Source organism: Simochromis diagramma, unplaced genomic scaffold (genome assembly GCF_900408965.1).
Source record: "Simochromis diagramma unplaced genomic scaffold, fSimDia1.1 OVJJ01000618.1, whole genome shotgun sequence".
Lineage (NCBI taxonomy): Eukaryota > Metazoa > Chordata > Actinopteri > Cichliformes > Cichlidae > Simochromis > Simochromis diagramma.
This window is the reverse complement of record NW_024387423.1, coordinates 11,588,570-11,612,801: the sequence shown is the minus strand read 5'-3', so window position 1 is coordinate 11,612,801 and position 24,232 is coordinate 11,588,570. Positions and strand designations below refer to the sequence as shown.

Genomic DNA, 24,232 nt, shown 5'->3' with positions numbered 1-24,232 from the left:
AAGCAGGACATCACAACTGTGGTCTTAAACAGGAAATGGTTTTCAGTTTGCAAAGTAAACAGTACATTTGCATTATGACTGAAACTAGCATTGGCACAAAACAGACATCTCGACACAGTATAGACTCGACTATAAATACACTAAGAGTTTTCTGTGGAGAACAAGCACAATGTTGTAACTTTATGCAGTGTTGCTCCAACTGCCCGTGTAGCGTGGGTTGTGGTCAATAATAACTTTAGACCAAGCACGGAGGACTGAGACGAGGCTATGGTGGAGGTCCGGACTTTTTACTCCATAAGCTCAGAACACATGCAATAACACTGCACCACCTACAGGTGGGAGGTAGTAATAGCTGCTGCTAGTTACAGTATACCACACACAACAAACAAAAGGTGAAAACATTGACACTGACATTAAAAAAACTTAAAATTAAAACAGAAAAAAAAAAGAGAGAAACCCAGGACGTCAGAGATACTGTAAACGACACTAAGATGTCAAGATGTTGATACAGAAATGAAACAAAAAGAGGCACAAACAGGAACACTTAGGTGACTATTGCTGGGAATAATAACACCTGACGTAAACCAAAGCAAGAAATATCATAAAAATTAAGATCCAACACTAGAATAACGATAAAATAGACACACAGGAATCAAAGGTTACAATCAAAACAAGAATATTAACATTTCAAATGGAAAAACAAAACAACAAAACGCCAATTATGAGGTATAAGCTATCTATCTAAATACAAGCTATATAACGAAGAAGTCAAGACAATCTGAATTGCCCATGGTATCGATTCAAATTGTCCTCTGGCACAGTTATAGGTATTAGTTGCTACTAAAAACAAATAAAGCAGTTGGAAGCAACGGGCTGAACCATTTTTAAATTAAGCGGGGGGGTATTATGCAATATATTTAGCTTTAGAATTTATATTCAATGTTTATTATAGCTAGGCTCAAAGTGTTAATGCTCGCTTATTTTAATAAACAACATTATCATATGCAAAAATTAGGGTGGCACCAGTGGTGGCGAAAGATTATTTTATGACGACACATGCCACCACTGTAGATCCTCCCCTGATTAGTCTGAGTTATATTAACCAGTCAGTTTGATCAGTCATTTTTCTGTATTCATCAACAGCCAAACGGGAGCACTTCACCAAAGGTATGTAATCTTGTTATTTTGCACAACCGTAAAATCCATGGTTATTTTCTATTCAGGAAAACACTAATCTTGTAAAATAAGCTAATTAACTAATATTAGGTAAATTAGCTAAACTGCTTGAGAGCACTGATGTGAGGACTTCACTGTTTTTTTCTGTCATAAATACAACTTGTCTAAAAAGCCTCAGACAGTGGCAGTGCGGTATGTACTTGCTGTAAAACTCCAGATATTATCTGTTATGGTGCATTTAAACCAAATTTAGAAAGTGGTTTTAGTTACATACTATGTCTACCTAATGAGGAGAATTTATGCAAAATCGTGGTGAGTGAAATAAATATAAGCGAATGTTTGTATTAAAATAGTTCAGCTTCTGTTAAAAAAATTGTTTGGGCTGTAACATCAAAAATGTCTGTCTGTTTTTATGTGAATTAAGCGCATACAATGCAAAGGTCCAAAATGACCAAAGTATTGCGCTTCTTCAAAGACTACAATGTACCTCCTCTACCATTTAAGGTGCCTTTATATTTTGAGATTAGGATGTAGTTTTTTGTTTTGTTTTAATTTTTTTAAGTAGTCTGTCAGGCTTCATTGAAACACAGGTGTGTCAAACGAACTGCAAGCCGGCTATATACAATTACATCTGTAATGATAACAGCAAAGTATCATGTTTTGTGTTGTTAATACTCCTAGACTGTAGGGGGAGCTAGAGAGCTAGAGGGAGTTACCTCTGGGCAGAATGTGATGGCGAAGCGTTGTTTTACATTTACAAATACCTTCTCTTCAAGTAATGGTGTCATTCTTGAGAACCCCCAACAACATAAAGAAACAAGACAGCATCCAGCCCATGAGATTATTTCATGTCAATTATTAATGGCCTGTTTGTATGTGGGACTGCTGAAACCATGCAGGCAGGGACAGGTATTTATTTTGATAAGCAAATCATGCAACCATTCACATACAAAGACAGAACAGACTCATACCATTTTGTGAAAAAAGGCAGGAAGGCAGACATTCCAAAGACAAGTGTAGTGGTACAGGCCAGGTACACAGAGAGAAGGGAATTTTTTTAAATCCAAGCACATCTGGAAAAAGTGAAGATGCAGGACTGTGTGTATGTAGCATAGAGCCATGGCTCAGTGTCTGGGTGTCTGGCTTCTAAAAGGCCTGAATGAGCACTTGAAGCCATTTATAGTATTGACTTGCTTGAATACAGTTTAAAAAAAAAAACAACAACAACAACAACAACTGGACAGTATGGGTAATGAGCTACCAGAAAGGTCTGAGCAGCATTTCCTGCTTTTTAAAGTACTGATGATGTCATATTTGACATGAGCAGGTTAAACCAAGAGGAGGGGTTTCTTTTACCATAGGAATGCTTCCTTTTGTTTGTTTCATGATACAAAGGGATTTGTTGAATATTTTTTCTTAGATAGAGCCATTTAGTTTTAGTTTTAGATTCCTCAGCTCAAGCTAGTGGTAGTGGCTACTTGAAGGGAAATTGATAGCCCTATATATAGTCAGTCTCTGCTTGATTCAGAGGAGGAAGGAAAGGTAAGCTGTGTCACTGAATCCATGTGCGTTTGATTTTTGTTAATTTAGTTAATTATGAAGGGTTTTAGCAAGTTTCACATATGATGGAGGTCACTGTAAATATATTGCTCATACCACTTTCCTTATCACTCGAGTCAGACTATCTTACAGTGACATAGAATTGAGTACTAATAAAGTACTGCATTTCTTTCATAGTTATAACTTGTCTACAAACTCTCAGAGAGTGACAGTGTGTATGTTTTTCTGCCTAATAGTTGAAAAAATGCAGGTGTACCGTTTAAGGTGTATTCAAACCAAACACAAAGGTCATTACAGTTCATTACAAGAACAGATGGTGATTCATTTGTGTCATGCTGCTTCATGAAAATCCATCATCTGTGGATTTTTGTTTATTTACACCACTGATTATTTTCCTGCACCTTTTATTGATAACTTGAGTTAAAAACAAGCATGTCCCAGTCATCCCCATTACTTTTTTTTGTAAGCCCTGTATCATAATTATAATTTAGTTTGAGATATGCAATCTTATAACAAATTGCTAATAATAAATTAGTTGGTATACCTCTTTTTTTTCATGACTGCTCTTAAATTTCTTCAATTACTTCTTGGCTCACCTGAAATCTAGACCTTAATCTGCCTTAACGTTTAAATCTGTAAGTGAATTCATTACTGTTCATGTTGATTTAACTCTAAGGTCTGATATGGACAGTCTTCATTTGTGTCATAACTTCAGCTGTACTAGACTCAAGCAGAAATTTAAAACACACTTGTTCACTTGTTTTGTTTTTGTTCTGTTGCTGCAGGTCTCAAAGCAATGACTGCAATGACCCCAGAAAATTTCAGTCCAAGCAATACAAGTGCCGCACCTGATGTAGATGAGTCTTTGGATAACTTGCGTCAGTCTTTCAACATCATATCTATCGCTGTTTTCTCTCTGGTCTCTCTCCTCGGTGTGCTCGGGAATGGACTGGTTATCTGGGTGACCGGGTTCAGGATGAAGAAAACTGTTAACACAGTTTGGTACCTCCACCTTGCTGTGGCTGACTTCATCTTTGCAGCATTTCTGCCCTTTAGTGTAACATTCCTGGCTTTGCGGTTTCACTGGCCTTTCGGTAATTTCATGTGCAAGCTGGACGCCACTACAATCTCTCTGAACATGTTTGCCAGTGTCTACATTCTGGTGGTGATCAGTGTGGACAGGTGCGTGTCTGTGGTGTGTCCTGTCTGGACTCAGAACAACCGAAATGTACGCAACGCATTCTATGTGAGTCTGTGTGTTTGGGTGTTGGCTTTGATTGTCAACATTCAATTTTTTTTTTTCATGCACACAGAGGAAGTGTCTAAAAACACAACTTACTGCTTCAGCAGTGTTGAGGATTTTAAATATGCAACACCATCTGTCTTTCATACCATTTCAATCACCCACTTCCTTTTAGGATTTGCAGTCCCCTTCACTGTCATTGTCGCTTGTTATGCTGTCATCATCCATCGTCTCAGGACAAACCGCAACCTGGCCAGCCAATCAAGTCGCCCCTTTAAAGTTATTGCTTCCATTATCGTCACTTTTTTTCTGTGCTGGGGGCCCTATTACATCATTGATCTAATTCAGCTGGTGGTATTTATTCCACCAAATGAAACATTTCACTATGCCTTTCGAATTGTGTTGTATGTCGCAGAGAATTTGGTCGTTCTTCACTGCTGCTTGAATCCACTGCTGTATGTCTTCTTGAGACAAGATTTTAAGGCTGAAATACAAAAATCCATCCTGAATGTGCTGGAGAGTGCCTTCCAAGAAGAGGAGACACGCTCTCCCAGTGACATGAAGTCAGTGAACACCAGGCAGAGCAGAGAGAAGTCAGATTTGATTACTGAGGTATAAAGCTGTATATGATGTATTTTGGTTACTGTATTCTGTACTACTTATCCAGCCCTGGAAAAGTGGATGAAGATGGATGGATTATTTTACTTTAACTAACTCACAAAGTCTACCATTCATTTCTAGTTATTAATAATCATTGTGTTTTGTTAATAACTTATTATGAGCTCACCACTGAGTTCTTACCAATATTATGTAAACATTTACATTTTATATTAAATATTTGGCATTCCTACAGTTCACTCTATTTATTATTATTATATGTGAATATTATATAATTATCATGACGTTACTATGCTAAACAGTCTCTCTAATAGTTTCTTTCTGTCTTTCAACTTTTTTTTAACCCCAGGAATGTCAATAAATAATGACAGTAGTGATCATTCTTGCTCATATAATCACTGTTCTTGTGTTGTGTTATAAATATACTCTGATATGTGTATCAGTAGTATTAAATGAACACACCAAACATTGGATAATAATAACAATATTTAATCATATGCAAACAGCTAACAGACATTACAATTATAATTTGTGATATATTGAGAATAGGAGACACATCAACAACACACCTCTTCCAATTAATGGCTAATTAATATTATGCTGAACACAGTCCAAAAGATTCAATAAGCCACATCTCAGTGGCTACTGTCAGTTTACTGTTTTACTATCATAGCCAAGTGGCTAAAGGTAAACAGAAATTTATCACTATCCCTACTAATGAATGTTCTCTTGTTTCAGGATGCATAATAAGTGCCATTATCCAATGACACATCTGCTTAACTCTATCTTTTGCTCGTTTTTCCTCCTCTTCTTTTCTTTTTTTCTAAACTGAGGACCTGCTGGCTTTGACCTTTTCTTGTCCATCTTCCATTCGAATATTATGAATGAAATGTGCTCTATTTGGAAGCAGCCCGCCCCCTCCCCTTTTGGCAGGTTGTGTGTGAGACTTAAGCACAGCAGTAGCAAGAAGGCGCACCGAGGAATCTCACATTTACTTTTCGCGTATATGTGTGTGATAGAATTTAGAAAACACATCGGTGCCAATTATAAGTCTATATCATAATGTCTGTTATTTTTGTGTTTGGTGGTTTGTTTTTATTTCCTTTTATTTTGCGAGCTGGTTTTTAGATGCCACTTCGGCCACCCAGAGAATCCCTGGCCGCTTCGCCCCTCTCCTCCCTGCACGGCAAGAGCTCCTCGCAAATGGAGGGAGCTCTTATTAGAAAACCGATCGGTGCCTATGCAATCCCCAAAATGCGCTGGCTTGATGTCAGGGCAGCATGGGTGCGAGCAACTTGTTTTGTTAATGCCCACCATGCCACCTTGATCAATAACCCATGTCGCCCATATCAAAAACTGCCACTGCATGAAGTAAGCCATAGTGAAGGGAGCAGTAAACAGTCTAGTGCAACCTAGAAGTGCAAGTGCCTGTTCGATTCTAATGAGAGGGCTAATCAGACAAGTAAAAAAAACCCTGAGATGATACACAACAGCTAAAAGTAGGGCCTTTTAGACAAATAACTATAAGACGGTAATCATAGACTGCTAATCCAACTAAAATAAGAGCAGTGGATACACTTCGAAAGGGAAACAAAGACTTATGTTTGAATGAAGGTGTTGAATCTTTCCAGCCAATTGCTTCACCAAAGGGCAGATCACATGAAGCCCGGTTCAACAGCACAGTACTGACACCTGCTGCTCATTCGATTTACAGCAGCCCTGCTCTGATAATACATGTGGATTCGAGTGGATATGTAATGATGTATCACTTGTAGAATACCCATATGTGTATGTTTAATATAAATACACAAACAGACACACACACACACACATCTACCCATCCTCTCTGAGAATGATTAATGTTATTAGTAGGCGATAGCATGTCAAAATGTTCCTTAACTGCTGACATTATCCACCTTTTTGGTTAGAAGTAGAAATAAAAGGAACTAAGCCATGCTAGACACACTAAAAGGATAAAGAGAAGCACTGTTAAAGGACTGAGTGGTCTTATACACACACACACACACTGAAGAATGATGGGAATTAGACACTGGTGCACACAATTCAAATAGCAGGTGACAAAGTAAATACCAAACACAGGAGACAACTAACTAGCAAACTAAAACAGGAAATGAATAGCAATAATTAAACAGGGAACTTGGATAAAAAAGTAAACATAACATGAGGAAATGGCATTGAAAGAAACAACAAAACCTTAAAAGTGGGAAAATACAGGGGAGAAAGGATATCACAAAACTCGTGGAATTAGGTACAAAATGAAACTAGACAGCAAAAAGGGACAGAATTTAAAAGAAAACCCGTCTATATAAACATGGTGAACCAAACAGGGAATATCAACTAGAAAACAAAACACCATAAACACCAAACAATCAGCAACAATTCAAAACTTAGGCATAAAACCTAGTGCCCATGACAGACTCACTCTCCACCTGCATTTCTGCATTTTAGTTTTCCCCTTTTAAACTGTTGTATAAATGGTGTATAAAAGCATTGCTATTTATACACTGTTAGATGTATAAATAGCTGGGGGGGAAATGGCAGATATGCGTTCAAACGTTCTGTTCAGGCCAAGCAGAAGAAAGTTATGAACTGGGAGTCTACTCCAAAAAGGATATTAAGAAAGCAGCAGTAAACGAGCAGAGTAGGTACATTTTATGTTTACATCAGTCACAGAGACCAACTTCAGAAAGGACTATTAGACCCCAGATTCTACAGGGACACATGTGAACACGTGTGAACAGGTAATAACGGAGAACAGACATTAGTTTATATTGCAGACCCTTTGCGATTACTCAAAATACCAAACAACTCACTGTGTTACAGGGGCCACAGTTCTTTAACTTGATGCCAGTCCACACTCAGGACTTTGAGAGAAAAAGAAAGCGAGAGAGAGAGAGAGAGAGCGAGAGCGAGAGAGAGAGAGATCATGTGACAAATGACTGAGCCTAGCTTGCTGAATTGCGATGTGAGACAAACCCACACACACCGAGCCGGGCTTAATCGCATAAACACACCGTATCTTATGACTGCTGGTAGCAAAGCCTGAACATCAGGCGGGCGGGGAAAGATCCAGATCCAGTGCTGTGCTGATTGACTGGCTGCTGCTGCTGCTGCTGCTGCTGTTACCTGGGGAGGCAAGAGGGAAGCATCGATGCCTCCGGGTCAGTACTCGCTCATGAGACTGGACCTGTTCTCGCCATCGGGCCTCCTGCACTGAGATAATGAAAGGATGGATGGACGACGATGCGGCGGGGACAACAGAGGGCTGAAGGATGCTGCTGCAGCGACTCGCCGGGATGAGGAGCAGCATCACAACACGATGAACTCGCCGGAAGAAGCGGGAGCAGATGATCTGTCTCTGGAGGAGATACTGAGGCTTTATAACCAGCCCATCAACGAGGAACAGGCATGGGCGGTGTGCTACCAGTGCTGCAGAACACTGGCGAAGGAGCACCGGGGCGCTGCCGCCACCGGAGCATCATCAGCGGCTACACCGAGGAGGATATCCGGACCGGGGGGTGTTAGGATACAGAAGGACGGGTCTGTGAGGGTGGACCACCAGGGCTGTGAAGGTAAAATATTATATAAGTGTGATTGTGCCTAGAGCTACTCAGATCTAGGCCAAACCATCACTGGTCTTTTAAATAATATACGTGTGTTGTTCCAACACGTTCTCGTATAATGTTAACATTATACCTAAAAGAAAGGGCCCCAGTGAGACTATTATAGAGGTGCGATGTAAAAATATCCTGTAAATAGCTCCGCACATGTTTTTGAGCTCACACGTGAAAGATTCATAAGTGTGTGTGTGTGTGTTTTTTTTCCTGACAAGGTGCTCAGTTTGCATGTCAGGATTAGTCCATAATCTGCATCATGTAGCACCAAAACAACCAGTACCTAAGGCTCCATGACCTGATCTCATCTACACAAAGACATACCATCACAAACCCCCGCCGCTCTCTCCCTCACATGGCTTCATGCGTCTCCGCTCATTTTCACTGTTTCCTCCTCAGCAAACACACGTGTGTGGGCATCATGTGGTTTCATCTCTTTTATTTATTTTTTTTATGAAGAGCCCGTCAGCCTGTTTTGTCACCTCGTATCAGATCAAGCTGTTCATTCCGCTTCATCTGATTAAAGCATGTGATTACGAGCCGAAATGCGGGCACTGATCAGATCAAGGCGTGGACTGTTGCCCTGCTTGTGCCTGAACAGAACAGGGACCATTAGTGATGCATCACCCTTGTTTTTTTCATTTAGGTCTTGGTTATATTTAGCTGTTACTTCTACCTGTGGGAGCCTCATTCATTGGCTACAATTAATGAGAGGCAATAAAACAAAAAGAGCTAGTTAGAGTTAAAGCAGTGTTTTTAGTGCCATGCTGGAAATATAACAGAGTCAGAGAGAGAGTAGTAGCAGTGTGCCAACTGAAAAACCGCTGTAATATTCTCAAGCTACCCCTACGGGCCTTTAAAGTGTGTCTATAGTGTTGTAATCCTGATGTTATTGTACTTTATGGTGGGTCATGTGTAACATGAGGCAGAGTTAGTGTTTGTGGATATTTTTTCTAGCACGGTCGAGCTTTTAAATTGAGGGATAAGCCTGGAATCCAACCAAAACAAAACAGGTGACACTGCATGCTATGTGATATTTGTATTGCCTTATTCTGTGGGTGCGTCTGTGAACATTTGCTTAAACTAAGCACCTGATGTTGTTAGACTAAGAGCTGGCGTGTTCATGCTCGTCTATATTTACATTTGCCCAAAGAGTGCAGAGCAGACTGACTTAATGCCTATCCATCTCTGTCTTTGTAATTGACTACCTGAGGGCCTGAGGGAAGTGCTCTCAACTCAGCTCCGACGTACACACACTGTTACACAACCCTGCTGAGTCAGTGTTATGGCCTTTGATTCAATACATTTCACATCCTGCTTTGTCTTTGAGCAAATCTGAGAGGCTCAGCTGTGATGCTCATGCTGGTTTTGGCCTGTATGTCTATATGGTTATAGAATGAATGGGTTATTTTTAGGAACATGGATGCAACCACTGGAGAGGGGAGTCATCCTAGCCTTTATTCCTCTGTTGCCTGTGTACTGTGACATCATGCTGCAAATAGCGGCTGCATATCAATATGTTTTTTGGATTTGTTTGTTCTTGTACTATTTTTTAAGTTTGTCAGAGAAAAGTAGAGGGTTATTTTTTTAAATATATACCCCTATGGTTCTTCAGATGATCCCCAGACTGCTTTATTGGCCCCACCTACATACATAACACACCAAATGCTTTCATATGAACGGATTTTGAACTTATCGAGTGCAATCGCATAAATATTATTATGTAACAGTTGTTAAATGGTTAATGTAGGCTATACAGTATTCAGCATTCTACTTCTACTCAACTTCTACTGTTTGGAGTCATAGTTGGGATTTTCATTCAGTTATCCATTATATTCTGTAATTTTGAGAATGTGTTTGCATGTTTATTGATTAATAGAGCTAAACTGTTTTACTAAGTGCTGTGCTTTTGTCTTCCTAATGCACAAGCTTAATAATCAAAGCCATTCATGTAAATAATGAGATAAATGTGTGGTAAAGGTTTTAAAGGTTAAGGACTTTTGAAGCTATCATCTGCTAACATGGCTTCAAGTTAAATCCTAACACAGTTTGTTTTAGACTCCGTTGCCGTTTAACCCACATCATGTCTGCTATGTAATACAGCATTTAACCAGGCCACCTGACACTTTTTATTACATCTCAATAAATGTTTTTGCTCATGCCTGTTAGAAATAGATGGAATTTCATGCCAGTACTCTCCTTGACTGACTCATCTTGAAGGCACATTTGATTGTCTGCTCATTTTAGATGCAGTTGACACATCTTCACCTCAGCAGCACGGCATTCAAATCTACTGATGCGAGTTAAAGTTGTGGGCTGATGTCAGTGGTGCCATGATGTTGCATTCCTGCGTATTACAATACAAAACAGGGGTTTGTTTAGAGGGTCATCTGTTTGCAGGCTGTTTACTCATGATGTAAAAGCTCTGCTGATGTAGCCTGGAGAAATGCTACATTCTTCCTTTTGAAGGGAGCGCATTCATCCAACGCGGGTTCTCGACTGGAGAATTTTGTCGTCACTGGTCATGATACTCAAAGTGATAAATAAGTTACAGCTTAGAGATTTTGTTGAAATTGATTCCAGCTTGCATAATGATGGCAAGAACAAAGAGGGCCAAAATCAGTTTATTGAGAAATCAAACTTGTTATCACTGATAAATAGGAGGTGCTTGACCACAGAGGAACTGCATATAAGTCCCAAGTGCTACATATTAAAAATCCTGTGATGATACTTTACTCTACTGTAAAATGTGACTTCTGAAACAATAACACTGGTGATTATTATGCCCCAAATCTATACAACAAATAAGAGTAAGACAGCTGAATTAATATTATTGTCAAGCAGACTAAGATCTCATCTCACCTGATGCTTGGACAGTTTGCCAGTCCATCATAGGGATGGAGAAAACTGTAATGCACGTATCTAATCAGTCAATCACTGGTCAGCAATCTAAAGTATTTAGACATGTAGATATGGTCAAGACAGCCTGCTGAAGTTCAAACTAAGCATCAGAATGTGGAAGATCATGGATACAAGCGGCGGAAATGACCTTCCTCCAAAGGGTGGATGGCCTCTCCCTTAGAGATAGGGTGAGAAGTTCTGCCATCCAGGAAGAGCTCAGAGTAGAGCCGCTGCTCCTCCACATCGAAAGGAGCCAGCTGAGGTAGTTTGTGGCATCTGACAAGGATGCCTCCTGGGTGAGGTGTTCCGGACATGTCCCACCGGGAGGAGGCCCTGGGGCAAACCCAGGACACGCTGGAGAGATTATATCTCTCGGCTGGCCTGGGAATGCCTTGGTGTTCCCCCGGATAAGCTAGAGGAGGTGGCTGGGGAGAGGGAGGTCTGGGCTTCTCTGCTTAGGCTGCTGCCCCGGCGACCCGGCCCCGGATAAAGCGGAAGAAGATGGATGGATGGATGGATGGATGGATGGATGGATGGATGGATATGGATGGAATGGATGGATGGATGGATGGATGGATGGATGGATAGATGGATGGATGGATGGATGGATGATGGATGGATGGATGGATGGATGGATGATGGATGGATGGATAGATGGATGGATGGATGGATGGATGATGGATGGATGGATGATGGGATGGATGGATGGATGATGATGGATGGATGATGATGATGGATGGATGGATGGATGGATGATGGATGGATGGATGGATGATGGATGGATAGATGAATGGATGGATGGATGGATGGATGGATGGATGGATGATGGATGGATGGATAGATGAATGGATGGATGGATGGATGGATGATGGATGGATAGATGAATGGATGGATGGATGGATGGATGATGGATGGATGGATGATGATGGATGGATGAATGGATGGATGGATGGATGGATGGATGATGGATGGAGGATGGATGATGGATGGATGATGAATGGATGGATGGATGAATGGATGGATGGATGGATGGATGAAGCACTGTGAGATAAGAGCACTAACAACTACACCACTGTACCAGTAATATTATGTTCTCTGAGAATTTCTCATCCTTGATATTAAAGACGTAAATCAGTTTTTGTAGTTGGTTGGAAGTCCTGTCAGTGCTGTTTTATTCCTACAAAAAGAACTTTTGTAGCTGAACCGGGATTTGTAGCTGAATAATATGCTACCTTTCATTTATGCATCAAAGTTCGAGTACCTCATGCTTCTTTGCTGCTCATGATAACAGTGCTTTCTTTTTTTAATCTGCAGGTAAATACAGCCCTTGCACAACAACAGAGGTGAGTAACTGCACTCTAATACTGCTGTTGTTACTTTTATTTCATCATCACACACTTGCACATGTTTTGTATGTGGATGTATTTACTTGTTTATAGAGTAGCAGGTGAATAGAATTTGGTATCTATTTTTTTATTTGGTATTTATATATGTTGTGGAATCCGCTTGTTGAGTGGAAATAAATGATAAATAAATTAAATTTCAAACGTGTTTTAAATGAGCGTACTCACACAAAGTGATTACTTTGGGTGGAGTTAGTTTGTGAATATTGTTTGCAGTTGATTAAGTCTGAGACTTGAGCAAATGCAGATTTTCTGGAACACAACCAATCATTCAATTAGCGAGTTACTTATGAAGAGAAATATGTGGCTGTACGTACAAATAATGGCTTCTTGTCCACAATAATGACATGATTATCTTTTTAAATATTTACTCTTTGTGAATGGTTTCATTAGCTACTTACAGTAAGCTAGCATTCAGTCAAAACAACAGAGATATCATTCAGATAACAGGACACCCTGTAGGATTATTTCAAGTGTCAGATAGTGCTATGGTTGAAACTGTCGTAAGCCCTGGGTGTGTGTTAATCCTGATGTTTGCACTGCCACTGCTCTGGCTCCCCTGCCTCTAAAACTAATACCTTTAAAAAATGAAACAAGTTCAAAATGTGCTTTCATTTTCTCAGTAAGGAACTGATTTCACTTTAGGCTTTACAAAGACCTGAACAGTCCAACAAAACAAATACCCGACTGTCTCCAGTCTGAGGTATTTACACATTTTTTGCATGTTCAGCAGCGAAATTGTGGTTAGTGTCCTGATGTCATGACAACCGCTGACAGCTGGGCATTTTTTGATACAGGAATGAGATGTGCTTTTTAATACCTTGAAGTAATTTCAGATTTACAAAACTATTTAAATTTTGAGAAGAATTCATACGGAAAAAAACGCACCGCGAAACAAATGGAGTCGACATCATGCTATGATGAGCCGGTCCTGATAGAAAAAGGATGAAACTAAGATTCTGGGTTTATCCACTTGTCACGAGCAGGGAGAGTTTCATGGTTTGTTGTTAGTTTATGAGAAATTAAGGAGAAAACTTCTGTGTTTCATTTGCATTTAATATCTCTGCTTCTAGGTATGTGACTGCAGAATTATTAAGGGTGGTCAAATCATCTTGTTCATTGTTAAAAAATCTATATAAACTTGTGAGGCCCAGTAACGCCATAAGCCCCGAAGGACAACTAAAGACTAAAGTAGATAGAAGAGCAGTGCTCTGTCCTAGAGAGAGAAATCAGATCATTATTGGTCCACCTTAGGGTGCAAACCACAGGTAACACTGAAAAAATAGTAGCAAGGTGGTGAAAACATAAACTAGGGTGTTGATCTTGGCCAGTGATGTTCTCTCCAAGTGTCCTTGTAGCTGATGATGAGACCTCAGCTCGAGGTATCAGGATGAACTCTTAATCGTATAGGTCCTTACTTTCTGTTCTTACTTTCTGTCAGTTGTTGAAAAGGCGTGCTGGACATGACATCACAGTACAGATGGATAATGAGCCTTGATCGCTGGTATTAAGAGGCAAAGTAATGAATTATGAACCAAGCGAACAGTTATCATCAGCTCTGATGTGGAGGAAAAACTGAACATTCCTCTAAATTAACCTTCAAGCAAAAGGAAACTGTAGTATTTCTTTAAACTTTAAAGTAAACTTTGTAGTATTTCTGTAAGGGATTACTCGACAAATGTACCATTACATAAATCTAGGTTTATTACAATGAAATAAAGAAACAAAAGCTAAAATAGCTTGATTTTTAGTCGCTATAGGTAAAGCTTGTGTAGCCTCACTGCTGCCTCACAAAGTCCTGTAATTTTCCAAACTCTGGGGTCTGTGTACAGTTTTTTGTTCTAAATCTGCAGCCGTTAATCCAAAGCCAGGGGTTATTTTCTCAGGAACTGAAAATCTCCTGAAGATCGACAGGACATTTTACAGAACTGTTTTCACAGGCTGAGCAAGACTTACCGTGATGAGTCATCCAAAGCTGATATGTAAACTGACCGTTTGAAACACAGAGCGGCTGTAGCAGTTATTCTGTTTTGGTTACTTTTACAGTTCATGCCAACAGCAGTTTGACTGTCAAATATGCACACATGATAAATACCTACAAACAAATGCATGTATATATATCATTCCCACTGCACTTAATGTACATGTAAAAAAAAAATATCTCTGTGACATGTCTTCTAGTGTATCATACTATGTGAAGTCAAATTTGTACACAGTAAAAATTACTATTATATAGTATTTTATTGATTCTGCATTTTTAGCAGTTTGGGGTTTTTATTACTTTATTTTTCTTACTTACTTTTTTATTTTATTATTTTCTAATATATCACTAATTCTCTTTTCCTTTCTGACCCTTGTGCTGCTGTAATAAATTGAATATGGGATTAATAAAGTCTGTATCTACTGTATGTCTGTCTATTCTACCAACCTATTTCCTCTTTCGGCTGCAGAGTTCCCAGCTGGCTACTCTGATTGACTAGTTAAAATGTCACCCAGCAAGGCCTCCTCCTTTGATGAGCACTCTGGGAGAATGTTCACCCTTAATTAAATGTCTTTGTAAAACTGACAGTGTGCACTCTCACTGCACTATTATCAGCTGCTCTTAATGATCGTGATAATAGCTTCTGGAAATGTCTTACAGTACGGAGGGGTTGGCGTCTCTGCTATTTATTTTTAGGAACTGTTTTGTCACTGCAGTTACCACACTTTTTCTTCCCAGTTTATTAGAGATAGCGCGCAGTAGTTTTCAAGGCGTTGAGGACTTGGATTGCTGTGTAATAGAGCTGCAATAACAGATGGACTGTCAGCAAATAACCCGAGCACATACACATGCAGTCCGCTGTAGAAGCAGTGAATGGGAAACCGTATAGACAAATCCCCGCTAAGCAGCTTTGCACCACAAATGAGTTCTCACAATGCAGTGTGTGGCAGAATGGATCAGAAAGCTACTGCAAGTTGGTGGAGCTGCTTGATGCTTGACAGGACTGAAGGCGTTCTGCTATAGCATGCAGTGTGGAATTAGCCCAGAGCTAGCTGAACAAGAGCATATGTGTGATGGGCATTATCTGCACATGGCTTCAAACAGCAGGAACTCTTGCAAATGATCTGGCTGTGAATGTCAGATGATTTGCTTCTCTTCATAGCCAGTGAACTGGATTCACCGACACGGCATAAGGCAGCCTAACACTGTTTGCCTGATAATCAGAATAGATGAGTTCACTGAAAATGGATCATTTTTTGTTTTGTAGTTGCAGATATTTTGACATAAATATGATGATTATGTGCGCCAGCTTTAGCAAAAAGGCTGTTGTTGACCCCTCAGTAGAGCATCCTAGTCCTGTGACTCTGTGTAACCTCAGGCATTTGTGGATTATGCTTCATCACATTCCCCTCTGCCAAAGTTTAACCGTGCATACCTTGTGCTCTTTCAAGTCCTGAGCTTTAACGCCATGAAAGGGATTAGAGTTTAACATCACATCCAGTGTTTAATGTAAACAGAAAATTCAGTCAGATGTTATGTGTCTTTTCTCTGTGAGTTTAATGTTCATTTGCATTTACTCTCCCATTAAGGCTTGTGCTGCCATGAAAGAAGAGAAACGGACAGTATAAAAATAGAGGCAAACTACTAAGGGGGAAAGAATGTTGTGTGGTTCAAAGGTTTTCTCTGTTCTATATGTGAACTCACTGGGTTCCACATCTCCAAGAAAACCAAGGTAATTGTTCCCAGTCATATGATAGTCAGAGCCCAGAGCAGCGTGGCCATGAAACTGGAAAACAAAATTATGCCTAAGAGGAAAAAGCCTATGCTTCGACATATGACGTTTTGTCATGTGCACTATTTCTTATTACTCAACTTTTATGTAATCATGTGAATTTCACTGAATTCATTTGTTTTAAAATAGGTTCGATGTAGAGAACTGCACTGACATATATTATTATTATTATGTTGGTCAGTATCAGAAGCAAAAAAAAGTTCAGATTTCTGTTGTCAGACTTTGCAGGTGTGGCAGACATGCTGCTGTGGTGCAGCTTGGACATGCCACCTACAAACTAACAGTGTTAGTTTTCATCTGATTTCAGCCATCTCTATGTGTTTTACACATTATATATTTTGTGTTACTTTTTTGAAGTAATCTAGTTTGTTACTTAATTACTCACTGGAGAAAGTAATTTGTTACACTTTGCATCACGTTACTTTTGTGTTTGAATTACCTGAAACAAATTGTTAGTTAACAATATAAACTTTAGACTTCTGTTCCACATGCCAACACAAATCCTTATCCTGATGAGGACACATATATGATCTTTTGCTTTTAAATTTCTGTAATACGTAGATAAAGGTGAAAACAAGCCCAAGGAGACTGAAGTGATCGCCACTGCCACTGCTTTTGTTACCTGCTGAATTTGAGTGATGGCTGCTGCTTAAGTGTCTTACTCAGCTTAATAACAAGCTAGCTTTTTAAAAATCTATTTGCTAAGTGTGCAAATAACTGAAGAATGAATGTAGTACAGTAGTTACATTAGTCTGTTACTGAAAAATGTAAGGTGACCCAACACCGGTCTTGGAAGACCCGCAAGTGGTCTGAAAAGAAATAGGGGGATGTAACATCATTCAGTGAACCACTCATATTAAAACTGAAATACTCGATGACTATTGAAAAGGTTGCCATGGTCTGGCATGTTGATTTCCCTCGTATAATGAAGTATTACTATTTGGTTTCCCTCTGACCTTTTAAAACTAATATTAATAAAATAGATTAGACACATATTTTTCTTTCTGACAGCAGAAAGGATATTCCACTGAGCCCCGACTCGATATCACTAGCATGTCACTGGCATGTTGATGTTAGCAAGTTGCTCAAAATGTAGCCATTAAGAAAGGCGTTGTTGGCATCAAAATCATGATAAGTATGTTTTTTCCAAAGAACGAGTAAAACATGTAAGCTTTAACATTTGATGTGCTATCTTAAGGCTTTTTAGGTGACACAGTTCCCTAACTTAGGAGGAAAACAGGACACTACAGCACAAAGCACCTGTTATCTTTGCATTTTGTGCTGTTCAGCAATTGTAATAATTCAGCAGCCAATAATAAAGGTAAACTCCTAAGAAAAAGACCCAAAATAAAGACACTCTCTTTTCCCCAACTTAAATATACAGTCTTCACTTGTGAAGTAGAAGTTGGTGCACATTGTGCATAGCATAACTTTATGAGGGAGTGATTAATGAGAGAAATGTTCGATTAGAAAATGAAATAGTGGACCCTATAGGAGATATGCCAGTAGGATGGGTAGAAGCCTCAGCTGAGGCTGTAGCTAATGTGAGCTAGCCCTGAGATCAGCTGGTGTGACCGTGACTTCCTGGCCTGGAACTAATGCTATACTTGATTTCAGTCATGACGATTATAACCAAAAGGAGACTGTTGTCTTTATTTGCAGTTATTTATTATTGAATGGTTTAGGTCTTTTTTGAAATGTTGCTATTGTTGCTATGTTGCTATTTCGCACTCATATGTGGGCCCTATGTTTGAAACCCTTCCCTAAGAACACCATACCAGGCAAACCCACGATGGCTTGTAAAATAAAATGACACCAGGTGGACTGTCACTGATCCTAAATTCCACCTGTCGTTGTCAAAAAGGTATATGAAATAAGCTTTTATGGTATAATTCCTAACACAATATTCTGGAAACACTAAAATCGACTGTAGTGCTAGTAATTAGTTTTTAAAAATAAAGGATTCCTAGTTCTTGTTTCCTGTTTACTGCCACAGACATGACCTAATTTCTCTGCTCCCTCTAATTAAGACATATAAGTATTTAAAATCCCCACATTGTTCCTACAATCCTCCAAATTTGAAAGGCTTTACTAGGTAATTAGACTATGGCCCTTTGCTGAGTGCTTTTGCATATTAGAGAGCAGAGCTCGCACATTTCAGCCGTTGTTCAATTTGTAAAGCTGGAACTGGTGTTTGGCCACCCAAAGCCAAATATCTCAAGCTAGTGTGAGTCACTGTCTCTTACAGCTGGTATTCATTGCCACATTCATAGGCATTGTTACCGCCAGCCTCCTCTCCATCTGTGGTCCTTCCTAGCCTTCCTCAGTCAGACACTGTTGTCTTGAGTTTGTTTTTACCTGAACTGGTTATTCACACATACATGTCTAACTAAATTTGCTACATATTAATAAAATGGATTGAATTGTGTGTATTGATATATGGTGCTGAAAATATTAATTGGCTAAGTGGACTGTTAGTTAACTTTATTTGATCTCCAGATAGGAGATGTATGTTAACAAAAAGGAGTCATATTTCTAACAGAGACACAGATCATAGAAATGTAAGCAACTTTAACAAGTTAAGCTGTGATATACTGGACTCCAGACTGCAGGAAACTTTATGTTAAAACAGTGAAGAAGTGGCAGCAGAAACCTGGTCATATTCACAGACATACATCAATAATGTACTTAATTAGGACAGAGGCTAAATGTTTCATGATCCATGTAAATATAAGGGTCTGTGCTCGCATCATATCCTGCTAGATGTTTGGTGCTTGTATCTGAGGTCAGGTTCTATACAAAGCTGTAGTATTACTCCCCCTGCTTCCTCCTTTCCATCTCATCATTCCGCTTGGTCGCCCGAAAGCCTGGGAACCATTCAGGGAGACTTTAAAGTAGAATGGAGACATGTTTGCTTTAGCCTCACAGTCACAGGGACAGCTCAGATTTGTCCATTAGTCGCAATTTGTAGTTTATTATTTGTCAAGAACGTGTTAGTCTCCTTTACCTTAAATGATGAGCTCATTTTGAAAGTTTTGTTTTTCAAGTTGCAATTCAAGGAAAAGTTCGAGAGAAATAACATAAATTTACAAACATATTATTTTTAATAAAAAGACGCTAGGATTGTAAAATACTGGAATATCTGTTTGCTTTGTAATGCCAATTTTATGCCAAGGATTATTTAGATTATTTGTCATAATTCTCTGTAACCAAACTTCATTGCCTGGTTTTCTTACAGCCTATAAAGATGAGCCTTTTGTTCTTTAGATGAGCACCATTCTGGTCCTGATGCTGGTTTAAACTAAACACCCACTCCAGCAAAATACAGAATAATATATCTCAATGTGAGTCCTTCGATGCTCTTAATCTTTGCTGTGAAGAAAAAAGTGTGATTGAATCCGCTGTAGTCCGTCTTGTTCCATTTAATCCCATTTCGCAGATCAAATGCTGTTTCAGACCTTGACTGAATACTTTAAGGCGTGGCTTTTTATGATGGAGGAGGAGGAGATAAGAAACAGGAGCCTAAAAATCCACAAACTGAACACGTACTGTTAAAACATTATTGAGTAAAACATACTGTGGGGTGACTATGCATTGATAATTGGTTAAATTGGGGTGTGGGGTGTGTTCATCCTGGGTTGAATATGTCTCATCTGTCAGTGGGTGTGGGCCCAGGTGGAGCTCAGACAAAGAGGTCGCATTCATTTCCCCCTGAGAAAACTCAGCCATTACCCACTGATGGGGGGAGAAGTCTCATATGACTCCTCCTTCCATGAGCAATCATTGATTTGCCCTTGATCTTCATGTCTACACACACACACACTTGATCCTTGTGCCTGACCTTTCTACTGCCCCCTTTGACCTCTCAACATATCATTTCCTGTTTTTTTTATCTGTTTTTTTCCTCTTTTCCTGTCTCCTGATATTTGACCTCCCCTTATTCCCTCTGATTTCATCCCATGTCTTTCTTACTGTCTTTTCTCTCAGTGTTTTGCTTTGGTTTTTGCCTCTCTCAGTCTTGTCTAAGTGCTCAGGGCTGCAGAATAATCCTCTCTGTGATTTCTCACTCTTTTATCTTGGCTTTGGCAATGTCTGCTTTATCCACCATGACTCCCCAATTCCAGGAAAACTCAAGCGCACCATCTCCTGACCTACATGCATCAGCCTGAGAAAAAGAAAATAATATATGATTTTTTAAAGTAATTTTCTGTGATTTTTTAAGCTTTTGCTGCTGTTGCCACTGTTGGTCTGACAAAAGCTATCCACCTAGTAAGAATTTTTTGTTTAATTTTGTTTAAACACTCTAATGTTTATCCTTTTTGTCAAGTGTGTATTATTGTTGAATGAGGTAAGGTCACAACAGGCTGATTCTTGCTAAACTTGTTAAATATTAATGTGTGTTTATTGCTTGTGTTTACAACCCAAAAATGTGATGAAGCCACAGAAAGTAGTATAGTGTCTTAAAAGTGTTTTGATTGGTTTGCATACAGCTGCATAAAGGTTATTGCTCTCTCATTCACAGAAACGTTCATGTAAATGACCAGCTGAAACTGCTCGAATCATTAATTTTACACTAATATACAATTATTGTACATAAAAGGTGTGACTCTTTATGAAAAAAGACAATTTATTGTTCTCGCTGACGTGGAATATTTTACAGTCATTTCCAGCCAATAGAGATGGGTGTTTTAAGGAGATGAAGTCACTTTATGCTACACACACAAGACATGGTAAGAGGCAAGCAAGCAGCTAGTTACAGTCTTAGTGACTGATCATATGTCATCTGCCTGACAAACATGAGGATACTGCAGGTTAAAATGGGAGGAGCTTAAAAAGTAGCCACGCCCTAAATAAAGCCTGCTTTACTGTGTCTTTTTCTTTACATGGGACCAGACTGGGACCTGACTGTATGCATATGATATTGATTGTGCATATGATCTTCATGAGGGAGTGTTTGTGTGGTGACAGAGGAAGCTGTCTCTGCAAAGAGCCGTGCAGTCAACACATCACACGTGTTCCGCTCAGGCCTGATACACTAGAGGGGATCATGTTGAATAACAAAGGGACAAATCTATATTTGTTTTTATTATGTGACAAATAGTTAACAGTTATAAAGAGTAAATGTATAATAAAGAGTATCATTTTTATTATGATCTTTATTATCAGATACAACATATTTATAGATGAATTTTATTTTAAATTATCGAGATGTACAAATTTTACATTTTATTTATTAATGAAAACAGATGATTCTAATAAACATATAGACATGAGTTAGTAATAGCATATAAACTAGTTGTTTTTGTCTTGCAGGTGATCGAGTCTCTGGGGATCATGATTTACAAGGCTCTGGACTACGGGCTGAAGGAGAATGAGGAAAGGGAGCTGAGTCCTCCTCTAGAGCAGCTCATTGATCTCATGACTAACATGGCTGAGGCTGAGAGGGAAGCATGCCTTGACGAAGGCTACGAGGCCACAGAGGAAGAGGACGAGGTGGAGGACTCTGATAACGTCTCTGGCATTCGTGGCTACAGAGATATTTTCAATGTAAGCAGCTGGTGGACGCTAATATGTATGTTCAGCCACTGATGGCTGGTGGTTAAAAAGGATACTGCCAAGAGATAAAGTAATTTTAGTTAATAAGTGTTAAGTATGTAAAAGTAATCCCCTCAAAAGCAGAGGCTTCCAGCTGCTCTGCATACTGATATACTAACAGTTTCTCTGAGCTGATATCTATTCCTCAAAGGTCATCTCTGCAAGGCACCAAACAGCTAAGAAACACAGGCACACAAGCACTATGTACAGACGTTGGCCAATTAAGAGAAAGCTGTCTTAAAGTGGGCTGATACTGTAAAAGACATGAGGTAAAACAGCTTTTTTAAATAGTGGACAAAGTGGTCACCCATGAAAACATTAATCCTATAGAGCAGAATGGAGGTGCAGTAGTTAGTGCTGGGTAAGAGCTAGAGGGTCCACCAATCAGCTGTTATTGTTATCGTATCTTTATTTCACACATACACAGTAAAAAACGACATATACAAGTACACATACTTGCATTTACATGTACAAATATGAATATATATGTAAATACACACACGTATGTGCTCAGACAAAACAAAAAAAATAAAATATTAGGGGTGCAACGATACACAAAATTCACGGTTTGGTTCGGTTCGATACTTTGGTGTCATGGTTCGATATTTTTTCGATACAAAAAATGTTCATGCCTTTTTAATTTGTCATTTATTAAAATTATAAATATATATTTTAACTCAAAAGTACAGTTTTTAAATTTAATGTTGCTGAAACAACAAAGTAATAAAATAATAAATCTATCTGATCGAGAAATCGCTCATCTTTGGAAAAGAGAGTTTATTACAGAGAAATGGCTCTTTCCAAAATAAAAGCTATACTATACGCTTCTTCTGGGCTATATTCTCAGCAGCATATTAAACATATCAGGTCCCCATAAGGAGAATCATGTGCTAACGGCTGTCTAAATGACTCGGGTAAAGTTTGTAGCATGCGTGCTTGTTGTTTTTGTCTGCTTCCACTTGGATGATGTCGGCGTAAATGTGCAGTCATATTCGTTGTGTTCCCACTTGTGTAAAATAGTAACGCGCATTTTCTTGTTAGTAACTGTAACGGCGTTGTAACGATAGGAATAGTAATTAGTTAGATTACTCGTTACTGAAAAAAGTAACGCCGTTATTCCCATCACTGTCAGTCACATATAAAATATTTTTTGATCAAGGATTCCTGCAACAGCTGGGAGAAAACAGAATTTAATGATTCCAGTAATGGAAGACGTAGGCGATGTAATGCCTACTTAGAGCAGGTAATCACTCGTTTGCAAGTGAAAATCCATAATTCCAAATCTAAGGAAAGTGAAATAAAATAGTAATCTCTCCAAACAGACATGAGTGGTGTAAGTGTTTGGAACTATACACTCTTATAAAACATTTTCTCTACTATGTGTGAAGCTAAAACGGTTCTCCAGTTCTTGAGGAAAACATCATCTACCAAGGTATTCCAGGAACAGATGCAAACAAAGAGGGCAAGTGTTTAGGAAAAATTAAACTATTAAATATTCAACATATTAAACTCAGCAGTGAAAGCAGAGCTCAGAACCACAGTGCACTCGGGCTGCCAGGCTCATCTTTGCTGGGAGGCATGCATCTCTGTTGTCCAATGGAGCAGAGTCACTGTGTCAGTCCTCGCATGCCTGTGCACTGTTTACGTAATAACTATGTACCCAGTCACACACACAAGTGCACACATGCACACCAACACTGCTCTCCAAGGAGATGCATGGAAGCGGTGTGGCAGTCTGGCCTGTGGCTTTCTAGCTGTCAGTTTGAATTGTTGCTTTTTCCCCCTGAGACCATTCACCCCCTGTGCTCCTTGGTTTACCTTTTGTCCTACTGTACTAACCCCCGATGACACTATTTTAGATTAGAGCCTTATTTATCCACTCAATGGAACTGTTTTGATTTTGTATTTAAAAAATATGAATTTTATGTACACTTAACTGAACCCATTATTTTCTGTTACTCCCACACTTATTGGCAGGTTAAAGTTTCTAAAATGAGACAGTTGTCTGGTGTTTTCCATGTTTAGTGAAATTTTTGCAGTCTGGACAAACGGATGCCAAGAGCATGCAGAGCGTTGGCCAAAGGTACCTTCTGTTCCTCTGAGAGAAACAAGGGCATATTTTGTCATCGCTGTGTGTGTGTTTGTGGAGCAGCAGTGTGGCTGACCTCAGGCAGAGCTGTCTTGTGAATTGTGTTCATCAGTCAATAACAGCTGTTTACAAGTGTCTTTTGGTTGGTATTTTGCTTTTATATAATGCCACTGAGATCCATTAGCTAAGTGCTAGCTTGATACGACTATCTATACTTCATTTAAAGCCTAAACGCGTGC

The 24,232-nt window shown here is 39.2% G+C and overlaps 2 protein-coding genes across 8 annotated transcripts in view; both read left to right on the top strand.

Moving 5' to 3' along the window:
- The first annotated feature begins 943 nt into the window (after window positions 1–943).
- Window positions 944–4,929, top strand: LOC120721959 (chemokine-like receptor 1). The gene is made up of 2 exons (XM_040012599.1): window positions 944–1,167; window positions 3,522–4,929. The coding sequence occupies exon 2, from the start codon at window positions 3,533–3,535 to the stop codon at window positions 4,595–4,597; it is 1,065 nt and encodes a 354-aa protein (XP_039868533.1). The 5' UTR covers window positions 944–1,167; window positions 3,522–3,532; the 3' UTR covers window positions 4,598–4,929.
- Window positions 4,930–7,546: 2,617 nt separating this feature from the next.
- Window positions 7,547–24,232, top strand: part of LOC120722193 (protein spire homolog 1-like) — a 37,283-nt gene continuing 20,597 nt past the window's right edge. For 2 of the 7 annotated variants that reach the window (XM_040013073.1, XM_040013074.1), the window contains exons 1-3: window positions 7,548–8,190; window positions 12,448–12,476; window positions 21,623–21,856. In XM_040013073.1, the coding sequence (XP_039869007.1) occupies window positions 7,848–8,190; window positions 12,448–12,476; window positions 21,623–21,856 (606 nt within the window). In that variant the 5' untranslated portion in view covers window positions 7,548–7,847. Of the gene's footprint in view, window positions 8,191–12,447; window positions 12,477–21,622; window positions 21,857–24,232 lie in introns of all 7 variants that reach the window. The other 5 variants (XM_040013072.1, XM_040013075.1, XM_040013076.1 and 2 more) reach the window with 5 other exon arrangements.